The following is a 12,500-nucleotide window of genomic DNA, read 5'->3' on the forward strand; positions in this document are numbered from 1 at the left end:
CAATACACTAATAGTGATGTATCGATACAATGATACACAGATAGTGATACACAGATACACTAATAGTGATATATCGATACAGTGATACACCCATAAAGTGATACAACACTTAGTTCTAATATCAGACAGCAGACGACTGGAAAGTGATGATGCGTTTATCTGGCCATGTGAAGCAGTTTTAATGATGAGGGAACTGCAGCCTAATGACACTCTCGTGCCATACATCTGCTCTTTATTTACCCAGTCTGTTACTCACAAAGTCTGTGTGTTTGTGTGTGTTTGTGTTTGCATGTGTGCGTGTGTGTGCGTGTGTGTGCGTGTGTGTGCATGTGTGTGCGTGTGTGTGTGTGTGTGTAAAAGAGACAGTAATTCGAGATCCCACTCCTGCAGATGACACACTTCCACAGCATTGTTTGTATTATTGACTGCACGCTCTCAGATGATCACTTAGTGTGTGTGTGTGTGTGTGTGTGTAAGCGTCTGATGAGTGTGTGTCTGACTGACTGCATGAGTGTATGTGTGGAAGTGTGTATTGGTCATCCTGCTAATCATTGTTTTTCACCTGCCACATCAAAGACTAAAAGCCTCCGAGTGATGACTCCACCCACAGGGGGCGTGGCTGTCTACAGTGTAATGCAATGTTGACTTTGTAGTAGTGGTTTCCAGGAGCTGTGATGTCACGCTCTTTACATCAATCTTCCAGGAATTAGAGGAGACGAAAAAAAAAAAAAGAAAGAATGTTTACTAATAGAAGGTAAAGAAGAGAGGGATTAAAGAATAGTTTAAATAAATATGTATATATATATTTAAAAGCGTTCCAGAAGCTACGGCACTAACATGGTGTAAATACCTCTAGAAAATTGTAACCTTCATCGCTGTGACGTTACCGAGGCGGACGTTTCAGCTAACTGAACGTCAACACGGTTCAGGGTCACATTTTAGAGCGTTTACACTCCCTAAGCCCCGCCTCCCAAAGATTAACCAAAGAATTGTTGGAATCCTGAGGCAATGAAGGTCCGATTTAGTGCCAGAACATCAACAAAGTCTGATAAGAAATTCAGCCAAGACGTTCTTGAGACAAATCGAGGCTGTTTTAGACGCCGTTGCTCGAAGTTCAGCGGAAAACACGATCAGATGTCCGACACAAACACCGCTTAGCTGTTTTTCTTTGTATTTAAATAATTCACAGAACTATTTTTTTAAGATTCTGCTCCAACAACCAGATGATGATGAGTTCAGATCCCAGGACCATCATCCTGATCCACTATGTGATGTTGAGTGATGTGTATCACGTTCACATTTTCAGGGAGGAAATAATAATAATAATAATAATAATAATAATAATAGAGGTCATTTAAATATATCCAGGAAGTCTGTGTTGATTGTTTTCTGAATTGTGGATATACCATTTTGACGATACTTGATAGTTGTACAGTATGTGATGTGATGTGTAGCACCATGTTTTCCCTGATTTATGTCCTACCTCAAACGCTGTATGTTCCTGTCTGATTGCTCTGCTTCAGTCCACGTTCTTTCTCTTTTCTAAATGGTTTTTCCTCGGATAGGATTTTAATCTGGAGGTATCGCAGAGGCATGGACCGAAGCTCTGCTCTTGTTTGGCTTGAATGCACTGAAAGCTCTTGGGAAAGGGGCGTGGCCAACTAAGCCGACTTAGCATGACAGGCTCCTCCTACATCTCAGGCTCAGAGGCGTAGCATGTATATAGATCAAGCCTGCACTCTTAAATAAAGAGCCCTCATGGGTTCTTGGAGCAAATGTTTAAGGTTTTATGTTGAAGCCTACAACAGAATGGTTTCTGGTGAGAAGAATCCTTTCCTGAGGTAAAGAGAGACCATAAAGAACTTATGAAGAACCTTTGTGCTCAATTTGTTCTGGTCTGAGGAACGTTTGAGGAAAACACTAATTACTCAGTCACACACACTCCTTTAAAGGTCCTTTGCTTCCAGAAAAGGTTCTTCATCAATGTTGTTTAGACAGTAAAGCACTCTGCTGTAGAGATCAGTGTTAAAGGCTGAAGAACCTTTAAGAGCTCAGACATTAAGAGTGGACCAGAAATACTTCTCTTTTTATTTATTCAGCTACATATTTTGTTTTATTCCTACAACAAACTAAAGCCTTTTTCCTTTTTGAGAATAGTTTGTAAATGTTTAGATTTAATGAAGTGGATTCTGATTCACATTAGACCACATTCATCATGTCTCTAATCGTTTAGCACAAGTTCTGTCTGATAAACAGACGACTACGCCCACAGGCACCACCTTTTCTGGGTACAGAGACCTGACTCTTCCACTCATCACAGGGAGGGGGAGAGAGAGAGGGGGGGGGGGGGTGTTGAGGGTTTGGGCAGGTTTTATGTGCAGCAGGAAAAAGGTGGACTCTCTTCACCTATTCACACATTGGCATTTATGTGTGAATGCAGCCTGTGTCTGAAATGCATGGCCTTGTGGTGTCTTCATGCATCTTCTGATCTGATAACATCCACCGTTTTCTCTGTCTGTATCTCTGTCTGTATCTCTGTCTGTATCTCTGTCTGTATCTCTCTGTCTGTATCTCTATGTCTGTGTGTCTATGTATGTGTCTCTATGGCTGTGTCTGTGTCTGTGTCTCTATGTATGTGTCTCTGTCTGTATCTCTCTGTATTTTTGTTTTTGTCTGTATCTCTGTCTGTGTGTCTGTGTCTTGATGTCTGTGTCTCTGTTTGTGTCTGTATCTCTCTGTGTCTCTGTCTAAATCTGTCTGTATTTCTGTCTGAATCTCTGTCTGTATCTCTGTCTGTGTCTGTATTTTTGTCTCTGTCTGTATCTCTGTCTGTATCTCTGTCTGTATCTCTCAGAATCTCTGCCTGTATCTCTGCCTGTGTCTTTGTCTGTGTCTGAATTTTTGTCTCTGTCTGTATCTTTGTCTGTATCTGTGTCTGTGTCTCTGTCTGTGTCTCTGTCTGTATCTTTGTCTCTGTCTGTGTCTCTCTGTATCTTTGTCTCTGTCTGTGTCTCTGTCTGTGTCTGTCTGTATCTTTGTCTCTGTCTGTGTATCTGTCTGTATCACTGTCTATATCTTTGTCTCTGTCTGTGGCTCTGTCTGTATATCTGTCTGTGTCTCTGTCTGTATCTCTGTCTGTATCTTTGTCTCTGTCTGTATCTCTGTCTGTATCTCTGTCTGTATATCTGCCTGTGTCTGTGTCTCTGTCTGTATCTTTGTCTCTGTTTGTGTTTCTGTCTGTATCTCTGTCTCTATCTTTGTCTCTGTCTGTGTCTTTGTCTCTGTTTGTGTTTCTGTCTGTGTCTCTGTCTGTATCTTTGTCTCTGTCTGTGTCTCTGTCTGTCTCTGTCTGTATCTTTGTCTCTGTCTGTGTTTCTGTCTGTGTCTCTGTCTGTATCTCTGTCTGTATCACTGTCTATATCTTTGTCTGTGTCTGTATTTCTGTCTGTGTCTGTATCTATCTCTGTCTTAGATGTATGGAGTGTATATTTTACATGAATGTATTAGTTTCTCTACCTCTGGATGTCTGTTGCTCTCGTATTTGTCTCGCACACATCCTTCGATCTTTATACCTGATGTTTTCATCGAAATGGTATAAAGATCTGTGCACTTTGTTGACCCTGAATGCGCTGAACGGCACAGACCCTTGACCAGCACTGAGGATTGCTCTGCCTCCATGACGGACAGCCCCTTTATCCTGTAATCACAGACCATGATTTTATCAGTCACTGCTTTCTTTTCTTTCCTGCCCTGCCCCCTTTTGGCCCTCTCTGACCAGCGCACGGACGATGGTATGACCGTAGACACCACGTTGCTCGTACACTTCTTCGGGAAGAAAGGCAAGGCAGAGCTGACATTTGAGGACTTCTACAGGTACAGACACTGAGTCTGAAACTGTAATTCACACCTTGTCTTTCATACACAAACATTATTTACTTTTCATACACAAACATTATTTACTTTTCATACACAAACATTAAAAATCATTTCTCATATTCAGACAAAATACTTTTCACATTTTAGCAAATTAATTTAACATTAAATTTATCTCATTTGCTTTTCACATTTTTTAAAAATACTTTTCTTTTACTACATTTTCATTCACATCGACTCTAAATCTCTCTCAGATTCTAACAACTTTTTATTTTGTACACACATTGGCCTTTTGAATCCTTAGTAAATCCTCTCACTTTTACTGACTCTCACATTCACAAATTCACCAATTCACCTCTCACATTTATAAACAAAAACAAACTACCGCTCTGTCCAGGAATCTAAACCTCATCTTTTCACAAAATTCTAACATCTTCTCTCACGTTAATTTACATAAGATTCAGTCACATTCACAAAAAAATGCTCTCACATCTCAAATATTAAATGTTCTTACATTCGCTTCTTTACCTCTCGTATTTACACAAATTGCTTTCAGATCATTTCTCATAGGTTCATCGTGCTCTCACGTTTTAAATGAAATATTAAATTGAATGTTTTTAATTTTAAATTAATTTCTCCTAGTTAAGGTCAGTTGCTCCTTTTTCTCAGACCCTGGAGGTCCAGCACACTTTCACCTCGTTATACATTAGTGGTTCTTTCTCTTTCTGTCCTTCAGGTTTATGGATAATCTCCAGACAGAGGTGCTGGAGATCGAGTTCCTGACCTACTCCAAAGGCATGATCACCATCAGTGAGGAAGATTTCGCTCGCATCCTCCTGCGATACACCAACGTAGAGGACATTCGCAGCTACCTGGAAAATGTGCGACAGTCTATTCCTGATGAAAAGGTGCTGCTGAGTCGGCTTTTATTTCCTCTTTCTTTTTCCTGGAACGTAACCAAACGCTTCAAGCTTTCTGATCATCTCATGCTTTAACATCCTCACACACTTAACACATGAACGCTCCACCGCTCCATCTGTGTGTGTGTGTGTGTGTGTGTGTGTGTGTTTGTAAGACACAGTGTAATCTTACATCTCTTCCTGTCACCTCTGCCCCTTAACTCCACTCCTCCCCTTTGTTCTTCTAAGTGAGTGACAGGCTGTTGCCCCAATAGTATCATGTTCAGCTCGCTTAGATGCTCTCGCTACTTCTTCACAGGGAAGTGGATGTTTTAGTGCAAATTGACATGTTGACATGAGGCCTTTTGTTTCTCATGAAAGCACCGAAGTGGGAAATTCATGTTTGAATGGACAAAAGAAATAATGGCACATGATTTAACACCAGAACAAATTACATTAAATTGTTCGAGCTCTGAAGATATACAATATAATATAATATAATATGGGGGGGTCACGGTGACTTAATGGTTAGCACGTTCGCCTCACACCTCCAGGGTTGGGGGTTCAATTCCCCCCTCCGCCTTGTGTGTGTGGAGTTTGCATGTTCTCCCCGTGCCTCGGGGGTTTCCTCCGGGTACTCCGGTTTCCTCCCCCGGTCCAAAGACATGCATGGTAGGTTGATTGGCATCTCTTGAAAATTGTCCGTAGTGTGTGATTGCGTGAGTGAATGAGAGTGTGTGTGTGTGTGTGTGTGTGTGTGTGTGCCCTGTGATGGGTTGGCACTCCGTCCAGGGTGTATCCTGCCTTGATACCCGATGACGCCTGAGATAGGCACAGGCTCCCCGTGACCCGAGGTAGTTCGGATAAGCGGTAGAAGATGAGAGAGAGTGAGAGAGAGGAGCAGCTGAGCTCTCGCCTGCCTCTGCCTTTCATCACGTTATTTATCGTTGCAGTTGTTTTATCTCTGTGGATCGTTTTAAAGCGATGTACAGCTGAAACACTGAACGAACTGTTCCAAACATTAAAGTGCCACAGGAAATATGTTTCCTTGTTAAGCTAATGCTAGCACTAGCTCATGTGTCCTCATCTAAATAAGGTTGTATGCTTGCTAACCTTAGGCTAGCTATGGCATTCAGTGGTTTACAAGTGAAATATGGAATTCACTAGCAAGCTATAGCTAACACTGGTTTAGTTATCATAAATAAGTCTAAAAAGAAAAAAACTGTAAACAAAGACTTGTGTCGTCACCTGTTCAGGTTTGTGATCGCTTCTTTCTTTCCTGCAGGGAATCACCTTCGAAGAGTTCAGGTCTTTCTTTCAGTTCCTCAACAACCTTGAAGACTTCGCTATCGCTATGCAGATGTACAACTTCGCCTGCCGGTCCATCGGACAAGGTTCAGATTTATGGTCATTAACACAGTTTTAGGTCTCAGCAGAAATATTCATATTAATTGTTAAGAAAACACTGAACACTCTGCAAGATCCTAAACTAAAGATACTTTATTTATTTAGCCATCGAGCAGAGGGCATTTTAGCACAGCTAAGCCTTTTATAAGGCGACGCTAACACAGCTAAGACGACGCTATTAGGACTGTCAACATTCACAAGAGAATTTTGTGTTGGTTAATTACTAGACAGACACTTTAGGATTAAAATAAGGCTAATGATTTAGCTAGCTAGCTAAAGACATTTATTAAGACATTTATAAAGGCACATGGACCGTGGACCATTTAGCTCAGATGTGCTGAATAATTCCTAAGAAACATCTATGTGCATCTAAAATAAGGAAAATAAAGTCTTTAGCTTGATAACAAATCACTTTCCAGACTTTTAGAAAACCACAGAGACTTTGAAATTAAACAAATCTATAAAGAAGACCAACATTTACCTCAGATGCATTTTTAATTACTAAAAGAAGATAAATTACAGTTAAAATGAGGCTAACATTTCAGCTAGCTAGCTAGCATATTACTAATACTTGTATAAAGGCACATGAACAGTGATGATGGTACAAAACTATGAGGAACAGCAACATTTACATCAGGTGTGGTGTTTAATTATTAGGAAAACACGGGATAATTACATGTAGCATTGACTGCTAGCTCATCTTACACATACTGTTAATCACTGGAATTAACATATTTGTGTGTGTGTGTGTGTGTGTGTTAGATGAGTTTGCGAGGGCGGTGTACGTAGCCACGGGTCTTAAACTCACTCGACACCTAGTCAACACCATCTTTAAGATCTTTGACGTGGACCACGATGACCAGTTGAGCTACAAAGAGTTTATAGGGATCATGAAGGACAGACTGCACCGTGGAGCCAGGGTGAGAGAGTCATTATTACAGCTGTACTGCTATCTAGTGGTGACTAATAATATCTCACAGAGGCTCCAGATACACCATGTCAACTATTGTGAACTAGTGTGAAATTGTTCTCTGAATGTTTTTGCAGGGCTATAAGCATGTAGAACACTTCACTTCCTTCAAGTCATGTCTGAAGAAGGAGCTGGCAGGAAGATAAGTACACACACATCAGCAGGACCAAGTTTTCCTCTACCTTCTCCCCAGTGTTAGCACCTGAGCTAACAAATAAACACCCTAACATTCACTGTTACAGTTTTTATTTTGTGTAACATGTAGCTCTGTGTCCACACGTCACCAAGGTCATGACCTTCTTCTGCTTATTGGTGGTTCCTGTGGTGTTTCTATATCTGCAAAGGTGTACGATAGTCCATAGAAATGGCTAACCTTCTGATTAAAGGAGGTTGTTAGCATTGTTGAAGGAAATTGCAGCTGGATATATATACAAACATAATGAGCTAGTATAATAGTTAAAACTTAGTGAGAACGCTGATGCAGATACTTTCTGTTTTTAGCACAGAATGTTTACAATGAACATCTTTACTACAGTTAAATGTAAACTGTGTCAGAAAACAGGAACATGTGCACGCATGCTAACATGCTAATAATTGACTCTTGTAATAACGTCTCTCGCTCTCTCCCTGTCTGTCTGTCTCTTTCGTGCACCAGGTGAGCGGTGGATCAGTCCTCAGCTGTCTGGAGGAAGGATCCTTCATCATCTTCAGCGTCATCATCTTCATCACGATCAGAAGTCTTCCGTGGGGCGTCTGTTGAGACGATTCTGCTTTCTGCATGTTCTGCATGACTCTCTTCCCTTCTCTCAGTACTTCCAGCTCTACAAAAGTGATTAATGTGCTGCGGTTGTTATTAATAACTCCTCTGAGCAGCACAGTGTGAAGTGATCTCTATTTAATACGCACACAAATCATGATCCTTTCTAAACCTCTGTGATTTCACTGTATTATTTTTGTTGTTAAAATTAAATTGTGACACTGGTTTTATTTTCTGATAAAAAATAGATTTTTCTACCTGGACTCAGTTCAGGTTATTTATTTACTCCGAAACGTGAAACCAAAGCTAGCAAACTAGCTAAAGCTTAGCTATGAATAACATGCTGAATTTTGTCCTTGAGTGTCGATTCTGATTGGTCAGGAGGTGTAATAGCGTTTCTATAGTAACAGGTCAACGACAGTGTCAGGGATAATAATGGTGGTGTTTACTTTAGGAGTCTCCAGTGTCAGGAGGGAGGAAAACTGTATCTTTTCCGACATCTTTCTTTGTAAAATCAAAAAATCGTAGGCTTTTATTTAAGACTTGAAAGGAAACGTCTGTTCATAGCTGCTATAATAAGCGATAATGTAAACATTTAACATTAAATGTAACTATAAATGGATAAATAGTATGAAATATTCATTGATGAACTAAATATTTAATTGCTATTGTATGAAGAGGAATAAATCACCCGATGCTGTGACGTTAATCGAAATGAAGCGCACCCTTGTGGTGGGAAGAGGAACTCCGATGAATGGAGACTTGTGTTCTTTATCCAGTCTCTGTTCTATTCGTTAGAATTACAGATGAAGATACAGTGAACCTAAAGTGCCTAATTAGAGACAATGCAAAGATCGTTGCCATTCCTGATTTGTTCAGATCTAAATTCTGCAGTTCTCAAAATAGTAAATAGTTCATTAAATAGTGTGTCTTTAATCCAATCGCATCACACAGCTTTAAGTGCTTTTCAAGAGCTTTAACTCTCAAAGGTGTCATAGTCTATGGACCAGTAAGAAACATGACCTAAACATGTGGGTTTTTCAGTGAGTAAAAATCCGAGAACTGCGTGTGACACTGTGATCTGTTTAATAATGACCTTAAAATAATCACTGAATTTCTCCATTTACTTTCACTTCCAGTTTGTGCTCCAGCTGCATTTATCTGACCAGTCGTCCAAACTGCACTCACTAACCTGTAAAGGAAAACACAAAGAAATGCCTGAACGGTGGATATTTCTACTGCATACTGTTGTGTCTCTTATACTAATAATCAGGCCTTGTATTTGGATATTTAAGAATGAAGGTGTTGTATGTTGTATGAAATGCAGAATAATTATTTCCCTTGTTGTCAGTTATTACCGGGATATGAAGCTACAGTATGAAGTCAATCTGGATGCATTTAACTTATTGCTGTTTATTGAAAATACACAACATCCTCCTTTTGACCCTGCAGCCTGGTTGGGGATTATAATCTAACAATAGTGTCGAATAAAATGTTGGTTATTTGTATGTTTTTTCTGTGGGTTTTGCATCAGAGAATGGCAATAAATCAGTTCCTACACCAGTAACAGCTCTTGTTAAATTACAGGGACACAGAGTGTGGTTTCTGTGCTGTTTTATTAACTTTAAGATGGAAATAAAGATATGTTTGTGTGTGTGTGTGTGTGTGTGTGTGTGTGTGTGTGTGTGTGTATTAACTATAAGCGAATAAAAAGTAGGATGTCAGGTGGGATGTTGTAACCTATTGTTTAAGGTGTTGGACCACTGATCAGAAGGTCATGAGTTTGAATCCCAGGTCCACCAAGCTGGCACTGTTGGGCCTCCCGAAGAGGAACTCCGAGGAATGGAGACTTGTGTTCTTTATCCAGTCTCTGTTCTATTAGTTAGAATTAGATCTAAATTCTGCAGTTCTTAAAATAGTAAATAGTTCATTAATTAGTGCGTCTTTAATCCAATCACATCAGAAGGTCATGAGTTTGAATCCCAGGTCCACCAAGCTGGCACTGTTGGGCCCCTGAACAAGGCCCTTAACCCTCAGTTATATAAAGTGAAATAAAATGTAAGTCACTTTGGATAAAGGCATCATAATTCTTTGATTAACAGACATGAGCTATTTGTTTTTTAGCAGATTCCTAGAGTAAGATATTGACAGGAAAGCTTCAGTGTGTTCACTTTAACTCCATCACAACACCATCATGCTGATTATTCTGCTGTCACGTCATAACAACTAAATTAATACACCTAATAGTTTAGAAACTAACAGTGTAAAGCTTAATTGTGTTATAAAGTGAATCAGCACGGTGTTCAGTAGTGTAACCGTGTGTAAAGTGCTTTAAACACGAACACGGTTCAGTGAAAGGGGTTTGTTTGGATCGATTGATTGATTGATTAAGTGTGCAATCACAGAGCAGGAGGCGGGACCTGTAACCCGTGACGTAAAACTCACGCGTCACTGCTTGTTTGTCTTCCGACGTGCTTTGACGTTAGATTTGTTCCCACTTGCGTTATTAACAGTTATTAACGCGTACGATGCGTTATAACCAGCGCTGTTGACTCGGACATGTCCGAAGGGCAGTAATAATAAGCGTGTTCAGCGGATGTCAGGTTGGTTTCACATGCTAACTGTTATGATACAGCGGTTGTTTGCTAACTTGTTAGCATGATCGGCTAAAGTGACAGTGTTTATTTGGTTTATTTGGTTTATTTGGTTTATTTGGTTTATTTCAGGATGAACTGGATTTTCCCGCTGTCTAAGGGCTCTGGGGCGGTTCCGCCTTTAAACAGTTTACAGAAACAAAGACAGCGACAGATCGAGTCCCTGAAAGCTGCGCATTCTACGTGAGTGTTTGTACACGAGCTAACAGGCTAACTAGCATGTCCTGTAAAGTGTAACATCCGGTTACACGGTCAGATTAAAGTATTACAGTATTAACGCTGTACTGTTTACTGCCATGTGTCACTCAGGGCTCATTGTAACACCTCAACCTCATGCTGTCACTATTAATAGGACCTAAATCTCTGTGTGTGTGTGTGTGTGTGTGTGTGTGTGTGTGTGTGTGTATGTATGTATGTATGTATGTGTACGAGTGTGACTGTCTGTGTGTGTCTCTGTGTGTCTGTGTGTGTGTCCGTATGTGTGTGTGTGTCTGTGTATGTGCGTGTATGTGTGTGTCTGTGTATGTGCGTGTATGTATGTGTTTGTGTTTATGTGTATGTGTTTGTGTGTATGTGTTTGTGTCTGTGTATGTCTGTGTGTGTTTGTGTTTTTGTGTATGTGTTTGTGTGTATGTGTTTGTGTCTGTGTGTGTGTGTGTGTCTGTGTATGTGCGTGTATGTGTGTGTCTGTATGTGTTTGTGTCTGTGTGTGTGTGTGTGTCTGTGTATGTGCGTGTATGTGTGTGTCTGTATGTGTTTGTGTTTGTGTGTATGTGTTTGTGTCTGTGTATGTCTGTGTGTGTGTTTGTGTTTTTGTGTATGTGTTTGTGTGTATGTGTTTGTGTCTGTGTGTGTGTGTGTGTGTGTGTATGTATGTATGTATGTGTACGAGTGTGAGTGTCTATGTGTGTGTCTCTGTGTGTCTGTGTGTGTGTCCGTCTGTGTGTCTGTGTGCGTCTATGTGTGTGTGTGTCTGTGTGTATGTGTGTCTGTGTATGTGTGTCTGTATGTATGTGTATGTGTTTATGTGTATGTGTTTGTGTGTATGTGTTTGTGTCTGTGTATGTCTGTGTGTGTGTTTGTGTTTTTGTGTATGTGTTTGTTTGTTTGTGTATGTATATGTGTTTGTGTGTGAGTGAGTGTGTGTTTGTGTATATGTTTGTGTGTGTATAACAATAACAATAATTTTATTCCTCTAACCTGCCTAACTGGAATAACACGTTCAGTGAGATGATGTCAGTCAGTTATCTGCAGAACAAATTGCTTCTGATGTGACTTTAATCCGATTGTAATTTGTAAAGAACCGATTAGAGCTGCAGAAATGTGGGAATCCTGGTGAATAGACCCTAGAAGAGAGGCCAGTCCATCTCACACACACACACACACACACACACACACACACACATTCACAATCTGTCATGTTTTTGGAGAAAAACCAGAGTTCTTTATACATCTGATGCTGTGTAGTGTTTTGTTCTCTCCAATCACCAGCACTGAATAACCCAAATATAAAGAAAACTGTAATCACTGAGCAGGTCACAGCTAATATCTACCATCACATGTCTGCGTGCGTGTGTGTGTGTGTGTGTGTGTGTGTGTGTGTGTGTGTGCGCGCATCATGACCCACATCTGTGCTGCTGTTCCAGTATCGCAGAGATCCAGAAAGATGTGGAATACCGGATTCCTTTCACCGTCAACAACTCGACCATCAGCGTCAACATGTGAGTGTGATTCTGATAACATCTGAACTTTAACCATAAACAGAGCTTTGTGGACGGGTGCCAATACTTATGATTTTACTGAAGAAAGTGTGTGTGTGTGTGTGTGTAGATTGCTTCCACCACAGTTCCCTCAAGAGAAGCCTGTGATCACTGTGTATCCTCCTGTGGGTCATCACTTAGTGGATGGGAACAATGGCACGGTGGTCACCAGCCCCCTCA

General features: G+C 40.5%; 2 protein-coding genes across 6 annotated transcripts in view; both read left to right on the forward strand.

Annotated features, from left to right (window-relative positions):
* Positions 1–9,562, forward strand: part of micu3a (mitochondrial calcium uptake family, member 3a) — a 22,730-nt gene extending 13,168 nt beyond the window's left edge. For 3 of the 4 annotated variants that reach the window (XM_060864670.1, XM_060864672.1, XM_060864673.1), the window contains 6 exons: positions 3,779–3,873; positions 4,610–4,781; positions 6,058–6,166; positions 6,942–7,099; positions 7,227–7,291; positions 7,802–9,562. In XM_060864670.1, coding sequence (XP_060720653.1) covers positions 3,779–3,873; positions 4,610–4,781; positions 6,058–6,166; positions 6,942–7,099; positions 7,227–7,291; positions 7,802–7,808 — 606 coding nt within the window. In that variant the 3' untranslated portion in view covers positions 7,809–9,562. Of the gene's footprint in view, positions 1–3,778; positions 3,874–4,609; positions 4,782–6,057; positions 6,167–6,941; positions 7,100–7,226; positions 7,774–7,801 lie in introns of those variants that run through there. The other variant, XM_060864671.1, reaches the window with a different exon arrangement.
* Positions 9,563–10,349: 787 nt separating this feature from the next.
* Positions 10,350–12,500, forward strand: part of vps37a (VPS37A subunit of ESCRT-I) — a 7,139-nt gene continuing 4,988 nt past the window's right edge. For both annotated transcript variants that reach the window (XM_060892432.1, XM_060892441.1), the window contains exons 1-4: positions 10,350–10,509; positions 10,633–10,743; positions 12,207–12,281; positions 12,391–12,500. The exon at positions 12,391–12,500 is cut by the window's right edge and continues 8 nt beyond it. In XM_060892432.1, the coding sequence (XP_060748415.1) occupies positions 10,634–10,743; positions 12,207–12,281; positions 12,391–12,500 (295 nt within the window). In that variant the 5' untranslated portion in view covers positions 10,350–10,509; position 10,633. The remainder of the gene's footprint in view (positions 10,510–10,632; positions 10,744–12,206; positions 12,282–12,390) is intronic.

The sequence above is a fragment of the Tachysurus vachellii genome, chromosome 2 (assembly GCF_030014155.1).
Source record: "Tachysurus vachellii isolate PV-2020 chromosome 2, HZAU_Pvac_v1, whole genome shotgun sequence".
Lineage (NCBI taxonomy): Eukaryota > Metazoa > Chordata > Actinopteri > Siluriformes > Bagridae > Tachysurus > Tachysurus vachellii.